This window comes from Triturus cristatus, chromosome 7 (genome assembly GCF_964204655.1).
Source record: "Triturus cristatus chromosome 7, aTriCri1.1, whole genome shotgun sequence".
Taxonomy (NCBI): domain Eukaryota; kingdom Metazoa; phylum Chordata; class Amphibia; order Caudata; family Salamandridae; genus Triturus; species Triturus cristatus.
The window spans coordinates 1,176,173,013-1,176,193,787 of record NC_140590.1 but is presented as its reverse complement, the minus strand read 5'-3'; the positions used below and the strand labels follow the sequence as shown (position 1 = coordinate 1,176,193,787).

The window sequence follows — 20,775 nt, the reverse complement described above, 5'->3', positions numbered from 1 at the left end:
TGGCATGAAACACACGCATGATCAGAAATCACTCTTGGTTTGATTTTCGGGGATTGGGAGAGGTGGAGCTGAAAGTTGCTTTCCATCGTGTAGTCTATTTGTGAGTGGTGAGGCCTGAGACGAAAGGTTTAGTCACTCCCGGTGGGGATATGAACATGCCAGACGTCTACTAGACTATTAATATCACAGCATATTCTCATTTTTTTGTGTGCTTTATCACCTATAAATATGTGAGTTGATATTCTGTCTAGGTTGCCGTATATAGGTAGGTTAAAGTCACTGCCCAAGATGACGCCTACGTTGTCCTGAAGGTCCAAGAGTTGTTTGTCTAGATCTCCCCAAAAATCAGTAGCTTTGTTATTTGGTGTGTAAATATTTACAATAAAGAACTCCAGATCTCTTTTTTCATCTTGAAGATGAGCCACCTAATTGTTTTAGCAGATTCTGCCCCTCGTACACCCCCTCTTTTGCATGCTGTGCCCTTCATCTCAACTCTCTTCCAGGGACGTAGCTACTATTTGGTGCAATAAGTGCAGTGGCACTGGGGTCCAGAGCCCTAAGGGGCCCCCAGAGCACTGATAATTGCTGTATTTTACAACCCCAAAGACAGTCAAACAGGCCATTTCCTTCCTTGCACCAGGGCCCATGACATCCTTTCTATAGTGTTGCTCTCTCCCAGCCTCTTCCCTTCTCTCACTGATTCTGCCTGCTTCATCCACCTCTTTCTCTTCCTTCGCCTCCCTTTCCTCCAGCCACTTACTCTTGCTTGCAGATTCTGCCTATTTATCTTTTCCACATGTGCTATCACCCATCATCTCTCCCCTCCTCGCACCTTTTACCATTTGTATTACCCATTTCATAACCAACTCACTTGGCTCTGCTCTTCTCTTTTCCCTTTCCCTTCATCCTTGGTAGGCAGTGCCCATTGTATTGTATTGTAATTGCTTCTATATAACGCTTACCCCCTGACGCGTTGTTAGACCTGACATCCTTGGCGTGGTTTTTTCCCCTATCTTTTGCCTCTGCTACCTGGATTTTTGATGCTGTGCTGGATTTCGTTTTTGCTGGTTTAGATGCTTTGGACACTCTGCCACTGCTAATCAGTGCCAGAGTGTAAGTGCTCCCTGTGTAAAATATCATATTGATTGGATATACCTGATTGGCATATTTGTATCACCATGAAGTCCCTAGTAAAGTGCACTGTGTGTGCCAGGGCTGGTGATGACAGATGCTACTAGTGGGTCTGCAGCGCTGGTTGCGCCACCCACATGAGTAGCCCTAAAATGGTGTCTCAGGCCTGCCACCGCAGGCCTGCTTGCAGTCCCTGGACTGCCATGTCCTCCTGGCCAGTGTCCACACTGGCTGGGCCTAACCCTTCCCTTTTTGTGCACATCAGTCATCCCTATGGAAGGCCCAAGGTACCCCCCTGGGCAGGGTGCAGTGTATGTAAAAGGTAGAGCATGTACTAGTGCAGGTACCATGCTCTGGTAGTGAACAGCGGCCATTTTGTGTGTTCACTGCTGCAAGGTTATCTTGCTCCACAGGCTAACATGGGGGAGGCTGGTGCCAATGGCTATCAGCCTATCTTCTCATAGGAACAAGATAAGACATGAGTGTTTGATATCCCTGAGCTCAGCATTTAATAACACATCTTTTAGGAGAGGTTGTTTTTAAATCCTGAGTTGGAGAATAGTACTTTTTAGAGAGTAGCTGTTCTCTTGTCTGACCCTTCTGTGTGCCTGGGCATGCTTGTGGATTGACTGTCTGGTTTGAGAGTGACAGGGGCTGGGGATCCCCCAGGAGGTTGGCTGAGTCAGCCCTTTGCTGAATGACGACATTTGCAAGTAGAGTGGAGGGAGGAGGTAGCACCTGGGAGTGAATAGGGATGTGCCTGCCTGCCACAGTGCTGGCTCCACCTCCTGCTGGGCGGCTGATGACTCTGCCCCTCACTCTGAAAGGAAAGAAGAAGCCAGGAAAACAAAGTGCTCCAGCAACACCCAGAACTGGATCAGACCGGGCTCAGGACCCACTTGCACAAAGACTTCAAAGACTTTTAGGGGTATAAGTAAAGAACCCCTGACAACAGATTTTTAGATTCTACAATCAAGAGGAACCTCTGCCAGAAGAAGGACCGCTGAGGAACTGAAGGAAGATTGCCTTGCTGTGTGCTCCAAGGGCTGACCTGTTCTGCTGTTCAACTAAAGGAGAGAAGAAGGGCTTGCTGTGTGCTGTGCCCCTGCCTGCTTGTACTACCAAGACTTTGCTGTGTGCTGTGTCTGAAACTGAATCTCCAAGGGCCTGAGAAGAGCTGGCCTCCTGTCCTGGAACCCAGGGTTAAAAGGTTCCCAAGAAACTGAACTAAGCTATCAAGAGTGTGCTGCCCCGGTCTGGAGCGGGAAGTTGCCTGCAGCTGCTAGAATCCCTGTTGCCGTGAGGGTTTTGCACTGCCAGAGGGCCGCACATCGCCCCGCAATCTCGCCGTATCTTGCCAGCGCTCCCGAGGCGAAGATCGAGCCCGCTGTCCTCTCATTGGTTGAGAGGATCGAGCCCCCTCACTAACGCCGCGCTGGGATTGGCCAGCGTCATCGAAGCATCCTGAGAAGCCGCTGCCCTCTCATTGGTTGAGAGGATCGAGCCCCCTCGCTGAAGCCGCGCTGGGATTGGCCAGCGACATCAGGACGTCCCGAGAAGCCAAGGAGCCGCGAGAGCATTCAGCGTGTCCCCAGCCTGCGAACCCAAGAAGAGAAGGGCCGCACTGCTTTCCCGCCGCTCGTTGGATTGTCGAGAGCGGGCGGAAGGGCGGACGTGACCGGCCAGGGCTGTCAAGGAAGAATCTGCCCACGCTGAGGCTGCAGCATAACGCGCACGGTGAGAAGAGCTGACTGGATATTACAGCCCTGCTGTAATACCCCCTATGATAGCGAGTAGAGACTTGAGACTGTTCTTAACATAGAAGAAACTTCCTAGTAACCTAGTGCAACCATTAAGCTTATGTGCAATTACCCTGTAAGTGATCGTCTTTTCTCCTGCTACACTAGATAAAGTTATATTTTTGGTATACTCACCTGTGTGGTCTACATTTGTGGTGTACCGGGGGGGTCATTGTGGTTGTTACTTGCAAATATGTTACACATTGCCTTGGAGATAAGCCTGTCTGCTCGAGCCAAGCTACCTAGAGGGTGAGCAGGGGTTATCTACCGTGTGTGTCCCTGTACCCTGGCTAGAAGTACCGGTCCCTATTTGGTCTAAGGTACTTACCTCTGCCAACTAGAGACCCCCAGATCTAACATTGGTGGTCAGCGGTGCGGATTAGAACCAGTATTTGCACTTGACCTGCAGTGATTCTCTGTACATCACTAGTCCAGTTAGCAGTTACATATTGCACAAAGCATCATGTCTCTGAATGGAGTAGGCGAGGAGATGGAATTGCAATTTGAAGTAAAGGAGTTGCTCACATACAAAAAAGAGCAGCGGAAGCAATTCTGCAAGCAGCTAGGATGCCCAGTGAAGGGCAGAGCTAACAAGGAGGAGCTACAGAAAGCTCTGAGGGCCTGGTGGGAGGCCAACCATGTTACGCCAGAGGATTTGACTGGAGAGGACGGTGCACAGGAGCATGGATTTGGATCCAGCGATTTGCCAGTGAATAGACCAGCATCTAGGGCTGGCAGCACCCCTTCCAGTCGGGGCCTCTCTCCAGAGGAGCTGGAGGAGAATCAGAGGATTAGGACCCATGAGATTGAACTTTTTAAGCTCAAAGCTCAAGCAGAGGAAAGAAAATTGCACCTTGACAGTGAGAAGAAGGCGGAAGAGAGGAGGAATGCTCTCGCTTTGGAAGAGAGAAAACTCCAGTTGGCTCATGAGTTGAGCATGAGGGAGCTGGACATTAAAGCTAAACAGGTGGAGTCCAGTCCGAATGGTGGCAGCGCACAACCAGTACAGGCGGGTAAAGTATACATACCGAAAGATTTGGTGCAGAATTACCAGAGGGGTGAGGATATCTATGCATGGTTTAGATCCTATGAGCTTGCCTTGAAGATGAATGAAGTGCCTGAAAAGAGTTGGGGGGCAGGTTTATGGAAGCATTTTGAGGCCTCTGGGAGGGATGTCTTAGCACCCTTAGAAGCAGCAGGTACCTTAACCTACCCCACTATGAAGGAGGCCTTATGCCTCAGGTATGGGCTTACACCAGAACAGTACCGCCAGAAGTTTAGGAACTTCAAGAAGCTTGATTCAAGTACCTGGGTGGAGTGTGTGAGTATGTACACGCGTGCACTGGAAGGTTGGATAAAGGGCAGCAAAGTTACTGATTATGTGGGGTTGTGTCACTTGATTAGTTGGGAGCACTTGAGTAGTCTATGTGTTCCAGAGCTGCGCCAGCATATTTTAGACAGCAAGTTAACTGATCCCAGTGAGCTTGCTAAAGAGGCAGACCGCTGGACTAGCACCAGGGTCAACAAAGGGGTGGTAAGTATCCCAGCCAAGGGTGGACAGGGTCCCCAGCAGACAGGGTGGGAGGACAAGGGTAACAGTAAGGAGTTCTCTAAAGGGCCCCAAAAGAGTTCCCAGGAAAAAGAGTCCCAAGCCCCCAAGCCTAAGAAGTCTTGGCCCCATAAGGGCAGACAGGACAACAGACCTCCGCCTACTTGCTATGCTTGTAGGGAAGTGGGCCACATAGCCCCTAAATGTCCCAAGAAACCCCCAGCACCAGCTGCTGCTCCAGTCCCAGGGTTAGCTAGTGTAGCTTTGGGAGGGGATTTGATTTCCAGTGGGGAGGAGGGATTAGCTATGATGACCCTTGTCTCTTTAGGAGACCAAGAGATGGTCCAGGATACCTTGATACCCGCTAACACTAAAAAATACGGGCAGAAGGTGACCATCAATGGGAGGGAGATAGAGGCTCTGAGAGACACCGGGGCTAGTGTGACATCTGTCAGGTGTCAGTGGGTGTCTGAAGAGCAAGTCATTCCCAATGTGCTCCGCCCAGTAGTGGCAACTGACACTTCAGTGCACCTCTGCAAGATGGCGCGTGTTCCCTTTACATGGGGGGGAGTCTCTGGTACCTTGGAAGTCTGTGGCAGTGATGCCTTGCCGGTAGATTGTCTGTTGGGTAACGACCTGGAGAGTTCTCCATGGAAGGACGTAGAGCACAGAACTCACTTGGAAATGTTAGGACTGCCAGCGTGGATCTGTGTATCCACACGTGCCATGACAGCCAGTGAGGGTGGATTAGTAGAACCGGAGCCTGGAACAATGGCCCAGGAACCTGTCAGGAGAGGAAGGGGCAGAGGGCGCGGGAAACCGGCCCCCACTGTTCCCACGGTCCAGGAGGAAGCAGAACCTGAGGGGGATGCCCTGGAACCTACAGGGGAACAGGTGGCCGAACTGGGGGAATTGCCTGAGCTGACCCATTGGCAGCAAGAGGGTGGTCCCTCCAGGGAGGAATTCTGCCAGGCTCAGAGGGAGTGCCCTTCTCTCATTGGTGTGCGGCAACAGGCTGCAGACCAAGCAGCAGGCCTAGGGTCCAAGGAACATTTGATCTACTGGGAGGATGACTTACTTTATAGTGAGCCTAAGTTTGCTGAGCCCGGTGCAGCCCGTGTGCTGGTGGTACCCGAGCGCTTCAGGAACTTCTTACTGGGCCTGGCTCATGACGTGCCTCTCGCAGGACATCTGGGGCAAGACAAGACCTATCACAGGCTTGTCACCCACTTCTACTGGCCCCAGATGAAGAAGCACGTCAGTACCTTTTGTAAGTCTTGCCAAACATGCCAAGCCAGTGGTAAGAGCGGAGGAAAGTGCGTGGCTCCCCTCCAACCTTTTCCTGTGGTGAGCACCCCTTTTGAGCGGGTGGGCATTGATATCGTAGGGCCCCTGGACCCCAAGACTGCCTTAGGCAACAGGTTCATCCTGGTCTTGGTGGACCACGCCACCCGGTACCCGGAAGCAGTCCCTCTCAGGACAATCACAGCCCCTGTGGTGGGCCGTGCATTGATGGGGATCTTTTCCCGTGTGGGGTTCCCCAGAGAGGTGGTCTCCGACCGGGGTACCAACTTCATCTCTAGGTACATGAAGTCTCTGTGGGAGCAGTGTGGGGTAACTTATAAGTTCACCACTCCTTACCACCCTCAAGGAAATGGGTTGGTTGAAAGGTTCAACCGCACCCTGAAAGGTATGATTATGGGCCTAGCGGAGCCCATGAGACGGAAGTGGGACGTCTTGTTACCATGCCTGTTGTTTGCCTACAGGGAGGTGCCGCAGAAGTCCTTAGGGTTCAGCCCCTTTGAACTGCTCTATGGCCACCCTGTTAGAGGACCTCTCACTCTGGTGAAGGAGGGGTGGGAGAAATCCCGTGGGAAAACTCCCCAGGATGTATTCAGCTATGTGCTGGCCATCCGCAACCAGACGCAGCGCTTCAGGAAGCTAGCTCAAGAGAACCTAGAAGCTAGCCAGGAGGAGATGAAAAAATGGTACGACCAGAATACCACTCTGGTAGAATTTCATCCTGGGCAGAAAGTGTGGGTGATGGCGCCGGTGGAGCCTTGTGCGCTCCGTGACAAGTGGACCGGGCCATACGAGGTGGTAGAGCGCAAGAGTGAGGTGACCTACCTGATCAACATGAAGACTCCTAGGCAGCCCCTGAAAGTCTTGCATGTGAACCGCCTCAAGCCCCACTTTGAGAGGTCTGAAGTGACGATGCTCATGGCTACAGATGATGGTGGGGAAGAGGATAGTGATCCTCTCCCTGACCTCCTGGCAACCAAGGAGCAAGACGGGTCAGTGGATGGTGTGGTCCTCTCGCCCGCCCTGACCCCAGAACAGCAGAGAGACTGTCGCCAGGTGTTGGGTCAGTTTGCCTCCCTGTTCTCCCTGACTCCAGGTGTCACCAATTGGTGCGTCCATGATGTGGACACTGGAGATAGTCTACCTATGAAGCAGAAGTTTTACAGAGTAGCTGACAAGGTCAGGGCCAGCATCAAGGAAGAAGTTTCCAAGATGTTGGCGTTAGGGGTTATTGAGCCCTCCAGCAGTCCCTGGGCTAGCCCAGTGGTCCTAGTTCCCAAGAAAGCTGCTACACCCGGTGACCCGCCAGAACTTCGGTTTTGCGTGGACTACCGTGGGCTCAATGCGGTCACCAAGACTGACGCGCACCCCATCCCCAGAGCTGATGAGCTCGTGGATCGGTTGGGAGCTGCCAGGTATCTCAGCACCCCTTTGATTTGACTTCGGGGTACTGGCAGATTGCCTTAACTGAGGGGGCAAAGGAGAGGTCGGCATTTTCAACACCAGAGGGGCATTTCCAGTTTCGCGTCATGCCCTTTGGATTGAAAAATGCCCCTGCCACCTTCCAGAGACTGGTCAACCGGGTACTGACCGGGCTGGAGCAATTCAGCGCCGCATACTTGGATGACATTGCTGTGTTCAGCTCCACGTGGGAGGAACACTTGCAACACCTCTGTGAAGTGTTGAAGGCTCTGCAGAAGGCAGGCCTCACTATCAAGGCCAGCAAGTGCCAGATAGGGCAGGGATCCGTGGTGTATTTGGGACACCAGGTGGGGAGCGGCCAGGTGGCGCCCCTACAGGCGAAGATTGATACCATTCTGGCTTGGGAACCCCCCAAGACCCAGACAGAGGTGAGAGCCTTTCTAGGACTCACCGGGTATTACAGACGGTTCATTAAGGGATACGGCACCATTGACAGAACTAACCTCTAGAAATCAGCCCAGGAAAGTGAATTGGACCGAGGCCTGTAAACTGCTTTTGATGCCCTGAAAACTGCAATGTGCACAGCACCCGTGCTTAAGGCACCTGACTTTTCCAGTGAGTTCATAGTGCAAACAGACGCTTCAGAGCAAGGCGTGGGAGCAGTACTCTCACAGATGGACGACGAGGGCGGGGACCAACCTGTAGCTTTCATTAGTAGGAGGCTACTCCCCAGGGAACAGAGGTGGAGCGCTATTGAAAGGGAAGCATTTGCTGTGGTCTGGGCCCTGAAGAAGCTGAGGCCCTACCTGTTTGGGACTCACTTCCGTGTTCAGACCGACCACAGGCCCCTCAGATGGTTAATGCAGATGAGGGGTGAGAATCCAAAACTGTTGAGGTGGTCCATCTCCCTACAGGGAATGGACTTCACGGTGGAACACCGTCCCGGTACAGAGCACGCCAATGCTGATGGTCTGTCCAGGTTTTTCCGCCTTAGTGATGAGAACTCCCAAGAGGGTGGGTAGTTCTCCCCACTTTCAGCTGGAGGGGACACGTGTTAGACCTGACATCCTTGGCGTGGGTTTTTCCCCTATCTTTTGCCTCTGCTACCTGGATTTTTGATGCTGTGCTGGATTTCGTTTTTGCTGGTTTAGATGCTTTGGACACTCTGCCACTGCTAATCAGTGCCAGAGTGTAAGTGCTCCCTGTGTAAAATATCATATTGATTGGATATACCTGATTGGCATATTTGTATCACCATGAAGTCCCTAGTAAAGTGCACTGTGTGTGCCAGGGCTGGTGATGACAGATGCTACTAGTGGGTCTGCAGCGCTGGTTGTGCCACCCACATGAGTAGACCTAATATGGTGTCTCAGGCCTGCCACCGCAGGCCTGCTTGCAGTCCCTGGACTGCCATGTCCTCCTGGCCAGTGTCCACACTGGCCGGGCCTAACCCTTCCCTTTTTGTGCACATCAGTCATCCCTATGGAAGGCCCAAGGTACCACCCTGGGCAGGGTGCAGTGTATGTAAAAGGTAGAGCATGTACTAGTGCAGGTACCATGCTCTGGTAGTGAACAGCGGCCATTTTGTGTGTTCACTGCTGCAAGGTTATCTTGCTCCATAGGCTAACATGGGGGAGGCTGGTGCCAATGGCTATCAGCCTATCTTCTCATAGGAACAAGATAAGACATGAGTGTTTGATATCCCTGAGCTCAGCATTTAATAACACATCTTTTAGGAGAGGTTGTTTTTAAATCCTGAGTTGGAGAATAGTACTTTTTAGAGAGTAGCTGTTCTCTTGTCTGACCCTTCTGTGTGCCTGGGCATGCTTGTGGATTGACTGTCTGGTTTGAGAGTGACAGGGGCTGGGGATCCCCCAGGAGGTTGGCTGAGTCAGCCCTTTGCTGAATGACGACATTTGCAAGTAGAGTGGAGGGAGGAGGTAGCACCTGGGAGTGAATAGGGATGTGCCTACCTGCCACAGTGCTGGCTCCACCTCCTGCTGGGCGGCTGACGACTCTGCCCCTCACTCTGAAAGGAAAGAAGAAGCCAGGAAAACAAAGTGCTCCAGCAACACCCAGAACTGGATCAGATCGGGCTCAGGACCCACTTGCACAAAGACTTCAAAAACTTTTAGGGGTATAAGTAAAGGACCCCTGACAACAGATTTTTAGATTCTACAATCAAGAGGAACCTCTGCCAGAAGAAGGACCGCTGAGGAACTGAAGGAAGATTGCCTTGCTGTGTGCTCCAAGGGCTGACCTGTTCTGCTGTTCAACTGAAGGAGAGAAGAAGGGCTTGCTGTGTGCTGTGCCCCTGCCTGCTTGTACTACCAAGACTTTGCTGTGTGCTGTGTCTGAAACTGAATCTCCAAGGGCCTGAGAAGAGCTGGCCTCCTGTCCCGGAACGCAGGGTTAAAAGGTTCCCAAGAAACTGAACAAAGCTATCAAGAGTGTGCTGCCCCGGCCTGGAGAGGGAAGTTGCCTGCAGCTGCTAGAATCCCTGTTGCCGTGAGGGTTTTGCACTGCCAGAGGGCCGCACATCGCCCCGCAATCTCGCCGTATCTTGCCAGCACTCCCGAGGCGAAGATCGAGCCCGCTGTCCTCTCATGGTTGAGAGGATTGAGCCCCGTCACTAACACCGCGCTGGGATTGGCCAGCGTCATCGAAGCATCCTGAGAAGCCACTGCCCTCTCATTGGTTGAGAGGATCGAGCCCCCTCGCTGAAGCCGCGCTGGGATTGGCCAGCGACATCAGGACGTCCCGAGAAGCCGGCGGAGTGGTGCCCGAGTCACCTGCGTGACCCGTCTTCACCGAAGGAGCCGCGAGAGCATTCAGCGTGTCCCCAGCCTGCGAACCCAAGAAGAGAAGGGCCGCACTGCCTTCCCGCCGCTCGTTGGATTGTCGAGAGCGGGCGGAAGGGCGGACGTGACCGGCCAGGGCTGTCAAGGAAGAATCTGCCCACGCTGAGGCTGCAGTATAACGCACACGGTGAGAAGAGCTGACTGGATATTACAGCCCTGCTGTAATACCCCCTATGATAGCGAGTAGAGACTTGAGACTGTTCTTAACATAGAAGAAACTTCCTAGTAACCTAGTGCAACCATTAAGCTTATGTGCAATTACCCTGTAAGTGATCGTCTTTTCTCCTGCTACACTAGATAAAGTTATATTTTTGATATACTCACCTGTGTGGTCTACATTTGTGGTGTACCGGGGGGTTCATTGTGGTTGTTACTTGCAAATACGTTACACATTGCCTTGGAGATAAGCCTGTCTGCTCGAGCCAAGCTACCTAGAGGGTGAGCAGGGGTTATCTACCGTGTGTGTCCCTGTACCCTGACTAGAAGTAAGGGTCCCTATTTGGTCTAAGGTACTTACCTCTGCCAACTAGAGACCCCCAGATCTGACACGCGTCAAATCGCTTTTTTGGTGAGTAGCACACTACTCTGCAACCCAAAAGGATTAATGGTGAATTAGTATAGTGAAATATGAAATTAATTTGAGCGGTGGATATGTTAGTCTGTTATTTGGATTGAGAGGGATAGTGGAGGGATAGAAGAGGGAAAGGGTTGCATTTATATAGCGCTTGCTACCTGGGATGGGGTGTTGAAGTGCTTTTTGGCGGGTAGCATGCTACTCCGGAACCCAAAAAGGATTTTAGGTGAATTAGTCTAGGGAAATATTAAATTAATTTGAGACATGGACATGTTAGTCTGGTCTTCTAATTGAAAGGATAGTGGAGAGGTGGAAGAGGGAAGGCTTTGGATTTATATAGTACTTGCTACCCCTGATGAGGTGTTGAAGCACTTTTCGGTGAGTAGCACGCTACGACGATGCAACGCCATTCTTTGTTTTGAGTGTGAGCCCTGTAGGATATCCCTGCATTCCATTCATGCATGGTTAGGGAGCACTTAACACTTATGGGCACTTTATGTACCCAGCTACTGAATCGCTGTTATGCAGATGACGCGTTTCAGAGAGAGCGTCAAAGTGCAGGTGATAAAAAACAAAAACATCTAAACTTAGTGAGCTAAAATGTCTCGAGGGAGACGAGTGAAAGTTGCTCAATGGAAATGGAATACCAGCCAGCAACTCAGCCCAAGCCCTGGCAATGGGCGGAAGGCCTTTCTCTCAGCGGCTGTGGGGCTCAGGAGAGCCCTCCTCTCTTTTGGGCCTCGCAGCGCTTAACCATGGTTCGGAGGCCCAGGGAGGGTGACACAGGGGTGAGGCCTCCTTGACTGTGAGCAGGCAGGGGGGCCTGGGCAGCTGCCCACACCTAGCACTGACCCTGACCTCTAGACCCACATCAGGGTGTTGTGTGACCAGGTCTTGCAAGAAGAGCAACTGGCCTGCCAAGGACTAATATTGTGAGACAGGCAATGTGTTACTTCTAATACAATGGTCCTGCAAACAGATGTCTGGGACCCAAGGCTGATACCGACCTGCCTTTGCATATGTGTAAGACTTTTATGTATTTTGGGCCTAGATAATATCACACCCTGGGGTGGGTGGAATTTGCGTAGTTGTACTACGCAAAGCTCCGCGAAATGGTAAAAAATCTCCGTAAGCACGCAGAAATTCTGCGAACACGCGGAATTGCATGTTTGCGATGCTTTTTTCCTGTTTGCGAACGCTGTTTGCGTGATGGGGGGAAATATCTCACAAACACGCATTTTGAGAACGCGAACAAGCAAAAAATTTCACGAAGTCGCGGAACGCAGAATTTTGGGCAATTCTGCGTTCTCCGCGGAATGCGAAATTACCCAAATTCCGCAAGCGGGACGGAATTTACCGCCCAGGCATACTTTATAGTCTCAACTGCGAGTCTGCACGAAGATCATTACATCCATTGATTGCCACCTATTTCCATGTGACTTGAAGGTCCATGCCATGTGCCTGTTTGCAACATTGAAAAGGCCTTCCTCAAGCCTGATACAAAAATGGCTGAAAACTACCGATATCCAATATGCAAGGAGTGCGCTTTACTTTTTTGAAAGTTATTTGCTAGATGCAATAAGATGCATATGCAGTTAGTGAGCATAGTAATGTCTTAAATAATGAGTGTTATTCAACAATAAATCATATAAAGAGCATACTATTAAGCCCTACAGCATTTCTATCATGCAGGCAAGCCCTCAAACGAGGCCTTATGTTTTATACAAGTGACCCAACCTTGTTGGTGCTGAAAGGACTCCCGAACTCATGCTTCCTCAAACATGATCGTGGTTGAGAGAATCCATATCATGGTTTACTCGGTTTCCTATACAAGACTGCATATGTATAGGCATACACTATTTATACACATGGAAGTTATATGTTTCTACTGCTTTAAAGTACAATTATTGTTTCAACAAAGACGATTATCTCTCTCTCTCTCTCTCTCTCTCTCTCTCTATATATATATATATATATATATATATATGCACAAACTTTTCTCCACTTTACCAGGGGCCTCCAACTCTGCAGGGCGGGCTCACGTATAGCAGGAATGGAGAATCCTGCCCATCAAACCACAAGAGAAGAAGAGCCCACAGCTACGGCAACTTTTCAAGCTGACATTTTAATTATGGCTGAGATCACGTGGCAGCTTAAACAACTCATTTAACCACATGACCACTGGGACTTAATTGAACTCACCTGTGAACAAGGCGCTCAGCGCCGAAACGCGTAAGGGTTAAATGAGTTGTTTAAGCTGCCACGTGATCTCAGCCGTAATTAAAATGTCAGCTTGAAAAGTTGCCGTAGCTGTGGGCTCTTCTTCTCTTATGGTTTGATGGGCAGGATTCTCCATTCCTGCTATACGTGAGCCCGCCCTGCAGAGTTGGAGGCCCCTGGTAAAGTGGAGAAAAGTTTGTGCTTTAAACGGAGGGGGCATGACTCGCTTTTCAGCCTAACTGTCAAACATGGATTTCCGTGACTATTTGTGAGAGCTGGAGAGAAAGGGAAAGAGGGATGTTTTGTCGTCCTTCTAGCAGCCTTCGTGTTTCCTTTCAAGCACCTATTTACAACGTGGCAGCGAAGTGCACTGTGCTTTTAAATATAGTTTGCCTGAAAGCATCGCATTTAATAAGGAAAATGCTGGACTTTGACAAAATGCAAAAGCTATTGATGCTGAAATGATACGATGTTGAAGCCGGTTTTGAAAATTTACATACTGATGCATTTTGGGCAGTGTGGTCTAAAGGTATGGCCACATGACCACTGGGACTTAATTGAACTCACCTGTGAACAAGGCGCTCAGCACCGAAACGCGTAAGGGTTAAATGAGTTGTTTAAGCTGCCACGTGATCTCAGCCATAATTAAAATGTCAGCTTGAAAAGTTGCCGTAGCTGTGGGCTCTTCTTCTTTTTTATATATATATATATATATATATATATATATATATATATATATATATATTAGTGAATCGCCTCTTGCTCACTCTGTAGAAAAAAGGCGATGCGAACACAGGATTTGGTGCAATATTATTTTATTTTATTTCGTGCCCTGCCCCGCCGCCATTACGCGTTTCAGCCCTCTGGAGGCCTTGATCACATGATATATATATATATATAACGACAACAAAAAAACGGTATCCTTAGAGGAGGCTATGCAAATATATATATTAACTTGTTACATGGCTCCTTGAGCATAGCATAGACTCCTCTAGGAACACAATTCTTTGTTGGCATTAGTTACCCAAACTTCCGTGGGCTTACTTGGGTTACGCTGTTGTGATTAGGGTTGATCGCAAACAGATTGGACAGGGGAGAAGTAGAAGAAGTAGCCAGGGTATATCAACTTGCCATCTGATATATAACATACCTGACATTTGTATTTTCTTTTCCATCTTTGGTTTTTCTCCCATGTGCAGGGAACCTGCACGGAGGCTGTGTGACCCGAGGTAAATGCAAGGTCATCAGAATGAAATATGAAGAAAGGAGCTTCTGCTGCGACACTGATTACTGCAATGAGAATCTGTAGCTTCTCTGACAGTGCAGGGAAGAGTGGGAGAAGGGCAGCTGCGGTACTGGGATGAAGAACATCTTAACATCAGGCCCTGGGAAGGCCTTGTCTATGTGGCCTGCTAAACATTTTTGTTTTATAGATAGTTGAATAAATATTTTTATGTACCAAAGAATATCTCAATGCCTCTCTCTATAGTGATTGCCCATGTTCAGTTATTGTGTTTGTATTTCTGGAGCGACTGTGCTTTTATCCCTGCAGTGACTGCCTGTCGCCATGCGTTGATTGTGCAGTGACTCTGTTTGCATCTGTACATGGCTATGCCTGTATCTCTGAGGTGCTTGTCCCTAAAAATAAAAAAAATAAAAAAACGTAATTATTATTTTAATTTAAAATCTTTTATTAACTTTTTACATGTAAAACTTATTGCTACATTAATATTGATTAACATATTCACATTACCGTTTAATTAATTCTATAAACCACTTTTAACAATTTAAAATAGATTATATTAAATATATGTTTTTAACTGTGGGTGAGTAGTTTTTAAAATCAAACTTAATAGAAATAATTTTGTTTTAAATGTGATGCATTCAAAAGAATTACAGTTTTAATTTAAAATTGAGTTAGTAATGTTGTAAAATGTTATTGCCTTATTCTACATTTAAAATAAATACATATAATCAATTAACATTTAACTAGTAGTAACTGTGCAGTTGTGTTTGATGTATTTCAGCCCACGGGGACATGCAAGCCTACAACTTTGAGTAAGCTCATAATTCGTAAATGGTGAATAACCCAAAGTAGTAACGTTTCTTAGAAGTGTAAGAGTAAACTTATACAGGTAGATTTATTCACATGTAAGTTTACCTTTATGAATAGACCTCTTTGTTTTTGGGGTTCTCGTTGGTAGTAGAGAGTCTGTGACACATTGGTCAGTTTCATGATTTTTTGATTTTGTCTGAATAGGTTTTCAGTTATAGGTTCCCGAATTACTTAGGTGTAAATTTGGGTCTGTCTATGAGCACATATGTATTGTTTTCCTCAGGGGAACATTATAGTAACATCCGTTAGCTGCAGAGAGTATGTGATGACATCTTGGAATGTTGAGACTGGTACTGACTGAAAGCTATTTTAAATGTTACAGACAGTGGGATTTAGCTCAAGACTGGGTGAGAGCTGTTTATCTAAGTCTTCTGAAGTCTTTTGCTATCCACAGGGAAAAGTGGATTTCTAATACATTTCCAAAATATTACCATTCACGGAAGAGCTCTCATTTGTCCTCAGAGACATTGGGCATGGAGGGCCGGCTCCTCCACAATGGCGGAGGAGCGTCGCCCCACTGCCTGGCTCAGAGCCAGTGAATGAAAAATAAAACAATGTCATTGTTTTATTTTTCATTTTCCGGCTCTGAGCCAGCTTGCACAGGGAGGGGCGTGGCATAGGGAGGAGGAGTGCTGTGTGCACTCCTTAAGTGCGCATATGTGTTTTAACCGGCGGTCTCAGGCCGACCAAAACACACATGCGCACTTAGGTTTCACCAGCCCGGCTGCATTGAGCAGCCAGGCTGGAGAAACCCCCACAGACTCCCTGGTCTGAGCAGGGCATATTCCTGTTAGCTCAGACCAATCTCCATGCTGATCTCACATGAAAGCAGCACGGGGATTGCAGGGAGTCTGTGATGTGTCCCAGTGCTTTCTGGGACGAGGAAGAACGAGGCCGAGTGCGATGCGGGAGGCGGGCAGCTGCTCCAGGCACGGTTTTTAATCAGTTTTTTTTATAATACCCCCCCGCTCGCTACCCCTCCCGCGCCTCCTCCACCCACCCTCCACCTCTTTATTGTGGCGGCCGCCACTGTGGGCATGTAGTCCTGCAGAACTGAAATGTATGTTACTCTTGATAGGAGCAAGTATAGTACTGAAATTTCTATTTATTTTTAATACAGAAGAACAAGATAGCCATACATTCTACTATTGAGGAACTGGGTATAGGGAAATAAGTAATTGGTTCTGTCCAAACTGAGTAATGATTTCATTCAAAGGTATGAGCACGGTCTGACAAAGACTAAGGACATGATTTAGATTTATTAGGACGGTTCAGAGGCGGCATGTCAGAGGGACTGACTGTATATTCCATCTACATTAAACCCTACACTGGTATGTTTAACTTTACAAGTGAGATGCCATTTCTGCAGAAAATTTAAAAAATACCACTGTTACTAATCTTCCCAGCTACTACAGTAATGTAATGAGTGAGAAACTGAATGACGTTGCTGGAAATCGTTGCTTCTGTAAACACTCCAGTCTGGAATTGAACTCACATATTAGAATTCGGGAGAAATCTCTACTACCTAACAGCCGTTTGTGTGTGCATTATTCTAGTTATAGATTTTGGGCCCGATTACGATGCGGGCTGAAACTGCTCCGACTGTACGTCGGAGCCCTTCAAACCACATCATAATCGGCTGGTCCGATTCCTTTTCGACTGACCCATTTTGATGGGGTCGGTCGTAAAGGAATCCGAATCGGATTTCCGAATGGCCTCCGACAGGCTCGGAGAGCCGGCCGCCATTCTGAAAGCCTTCAGTAATCCCTTGGCCAGCTCTTTCCGGCCGAGGGATTACAATGGTAGATTCCCAAAGCATTTCTGTGCCGGCCTTTCCGACACAAAAAGGCTTTTGGAATCTGACTTTGGGGGCCCCCAGCAGAACCCCCATGGGTGCAAGACAGCCAAATGGCAGCCTAAGGGTGCCTGCCAGGGGGTGCAGGGATGACCAGCACCTCTGATCTTTACAATGAGAGCATGCATTCCGTTCGGAATGTATGCTCCCATTGTAAAGTATAGGAATGCGACCGAACAGTGTTTGGTCATATCCTAATTGCTGGGTTGGGACCGAAGACAGGAGGTTGTTCGGGCCCGCTTCCCAGACTATGTCGGACAGACTCATGTCCGTCCAACATCATAATCAAAACTTGGAGTGGTCGGATTGTCTTAGAACTGTCTATGGACATGTCATTAAAAGGCTGTCTGGGTATATCTCTATCTGTTAAATATGTACAGCATACTAGTAACTTGATAGAGTGGAGGCACTGCACAGACTATTGATAGTATTCTGAAAGAGGAGCTGAGTTGTTTTGTTAAGTAGTTACCTTGCCTTCATTTGTATTGTAAAGGATTCCCATGTGATGTGTCTTCGGAAAACAAGAGAGTAAGACATCGCCTTCTGTTAGAAGCCGTCAGTGCCACACCTAGTGTAAAAGGGAGCACACTGGGCCTGATTCACAAAGGGTCTCTGTACTCGTGGCGGCGACCCCGCAGTTGTGGGGGAGTCTCCGCACTCGGGTGCAATCCCCGCAATGAAAGCATTGCGGAGACTCCCCCACGACTCTGAGACTATATATGCTGGTGAGTTCTACATTATATCAAGAACAGAAGTGAGATGGGAGCCAGGCATTAGACTGGCTTAAATACTTGGAATGCATCTTTAGTTCAATGCCTGTTAAACTCTAGATACAACGATTCAAGACGGCCAGCATCACCCACAAGTCCTACACATGCCCACTCCATCCTATTTAAATGTCTGGCGGTTAATGGGGTTTAAGAAATGCTGAATCCCTCTTGTGTCAAACCATCCACTTTGAAACGAGTGATTTATGAAACAATCCTTCCCACAGGAGTGCAAGAAGAATCTGCAGCTCACGACCACCAAACCAATGTCCCACTCCCTGTCTTGCAACTTTTAAACATGAACATAAAATCCTCCTGTTCCAAAGACACTCTGAGACTTAGAACTCGATATTCTCCTCCTTTACCTAAGACTTTAAAAGGTTTTGTTCATCAGCTTTCGTTACCAATAGTTCTGCTAATTTGCAAAGCACTCACATTTTTAAAAATCAGTTTATTGTGATTGTCTTTTTGTTATTACAGTATCATGTGGCAAATCATCGCAGGTTGTATGATTGACAGCACGTTTGATATTTACTATCCTATGATGTTGACAGTGCTGTCTGTCGAATGTGAACATCCGTGTTGAATAAACGGGTCAGAGCAACATAAAATGAACAGTACAACACGGATCTCCGTAGTTTTTTTCCATGCCATAAACAGAATAATTAAACATAGGTTTGCATACAGTGCACATCGAGAGGTAGGATTCAAACAGTACTTAATAGAAAGAAAAGAGTTGAGTCAATAACAATTCAACCTTAACTTGTGATGCCCATACCAGCTATCCCTCAGCCCAGATGCATGCTGTTGTGTATTGATTACAGTTCAATTAAGGCGGGGCTATGGTTCGTTCGAGGGGCTGGTTGGTGGGGTGGGGGGTGGGTCTGTGCTCCGAGGACGAGTGAAAAGACAGGGGTGCCTCCTGTGTGTCCGTCTCCACCGCAAAGGGGGCGGGTGAGTGGTCCAGGGCGTCATGGGTGGGCTGTGTGGCAGACTTAAAGTCCATCAACCTGGTGTCCCAATTGGAAGTGATGGAATATTCATGTAGGCCTGTGTCTCCTCTTTTTCAGTGCTATACTCTCTACTTGTGCCCATGTGATAGTGGATAGAACCTAGGCTATGTGTGCCTGGGGTGTAGGTGATTTCCAGTTCCTGGTGTTTAGGTGTATGGCCAGTAACAACCCCAGGTCTATGAAGTGAGAGGTAGACCTATACTTTTTTCCCTGTGTTGTAGACCCAGGAGGCAACGAGGGGTGTCCCATGCAGGTGGATAGATGTGTGGTGGCCCCTTGCCAATACTGGTGGTGAGACAAACAGGCCCATAGCATGTGTAGTAGATCTGCATCCACTAGGTTACAATGGGAACAGGTGGCGTTTTAACGAGGTTAATGTAGGCTCAGTGGATAATGCAGAATTGGATAAGCCAGAACGAGCGTTCTGTGGGACACGAGCAGGGCTCTCTAGTACGGTGGACTATTCTTTGTCTGTGCAGGGGAGAGTCATCCTTTTCCCAGCGGCGGCCCGGGGTGTGAGTTGTGGCAATGCGCGCATGCGTAGTGAGTCAGAGAGCCAGTGGATTAGGGTCTGACCGTTCTTATCACATGTAGATATTGTAGTGTTAGGTGTGTTTTTTGTTCCTGTGTCAAGTTGCCCCAATTTCTTTCCAGTCTACCAATGAATGAGTTATATAGAAGGGACTGGCCAGGGGCGAGCCCCTACTCTTCCATCAGAGAGTTAAATGGTATAAGGTTTCTGTTGTGGTACAACTCCCCCAGGGTGTGGAGACACAACTCATTGCAGGAGGCCAACTCTGCTGCTGAGATCCCCTGATTTCTCATGGGAGTGCCCAACAAGGCCATTGCCGGAGCGTATAGAGCGGTCGACCTCACGATGAAAGCGCTTTGTCAGTAGCATCAGTACGCGACCCGTAAAAATGTGGGCGTAGGCATTGTTACTTTAGAGCAAGGATGAAACAGGTGAAGGAGGGTAGTTAGGGGCCAGACCCACTATGGCCATTCATTGGAGCTGGGATGCTAGTTAGTAGTGTTCAAAGTTCAGAATCGCTAGGCCCGCGTCTGTGAGTAAGTAAAGTTTTGAGAGTGCGACCTTGCAGCCAGAGGTATGCCAGACCAACCCCATCGCCAATGATTCAAGGGAACGGGTAAAGGGCCGTGGGATGTAGAGGCGAAGGATGGCGAAATAATATAAGAGGCGAGGGAGCATGACTATTTTGAGAAGAGCCACATGGCCAGCGACCAATAACGGCAGTGTTTTTCAAAAGTTTACTTGTGTTCTTAGTGATGTCACTGCACAAGAGAGGTTGCCATTAAACCGGCCTGCAGCTGAAGGATATATTTGAATGCCCAAGTACCGGAACATGGTGGGCTGCCAGGTTATCCTGACTCCCAGAGCAGGGTCCTGTGTCGTGGACCTGAACGGAGAAAGACAAGTCTTCGTCCAGTTCACCTTAAGGCCTGAGGGGTCGGCGAACCTATGAAGTGTTAAGGCCACCGATGTGAGGATTGTGCTTGCATCTTTGAGATACAGTAGTGGGTCATCAGCGTATAGGGAGATTGTGTGAAGTCCGTCCCTCAATGGTATTCCCCAGACCTCCTCCTGCGAGCTTAAGGCAAGCGCTAGCGGTTCTATTGGTAGAGAAAAAGGCAAAGGGAAGATTGCAAAGCACTCTGATGCTCCTGAGCCATGTTCATGCTATAGAAAACTGAAATAATTAATAAACAAATTAAACGTCTCTTAAATCATAATTCAATCAACAAGCAAGTATGTTGAGCAAACACAACCCAGCCCACACAGCTATAAAAATAAACTCTGCTATCAGCATTCAAACTCTCGTGCTCACTGCATGATGCTACGTTTCACTGGGTTCAGCTTAAATTCCAGATAGTAACTCCTCAGTATAGGGTCAAAGAAAGAGTAAATAAGCACTGGCAAAGCTAATAGGTTTTGGCAGTCTGAGAGCAGTTGGCATTGTCAGTGTATTTTAGCCATGTGTTATGGAGTGGATGTATGTGGTGTGGAGGTGGAATATGGGTAGTGTAAATATGTGGCATGGTGTGGATTTACATGGCACGGCATTGTTTGGCATGTAGTGAAGTCAAATTTTGTGGCATGATATTGCATTATATTGAGTGTATTGCAATTATGTGGCGTGAAATTAT

General features: G+C 48.4%; 1 protein-coding gene across 1 annotated transcript in view; it reads left to right on the top strand.

Annotated features, from left to right (window-relative positions):
• Positions 1-14,732, top strand: part of LOC146811374 (uncharacterized) — a 56,446-nt gene extending 41,714 nt beyond the window's left edge. Inside the window, exon 3 of the mRNA XM_085614506.1 lies at positions 14,058-14,732. Within this exon, the coding sequence (XP_085470632.1) occupies positions 14,058-14,167 (110 nt within the window). The 3' untranslated portion in view covers positions 14,168-14,732. The remainder of the gene's footprint in view (positions 1-14,057) is intronic.
• Positions 14,733-20,775: the final 6,043 nt, after the last annotated feature.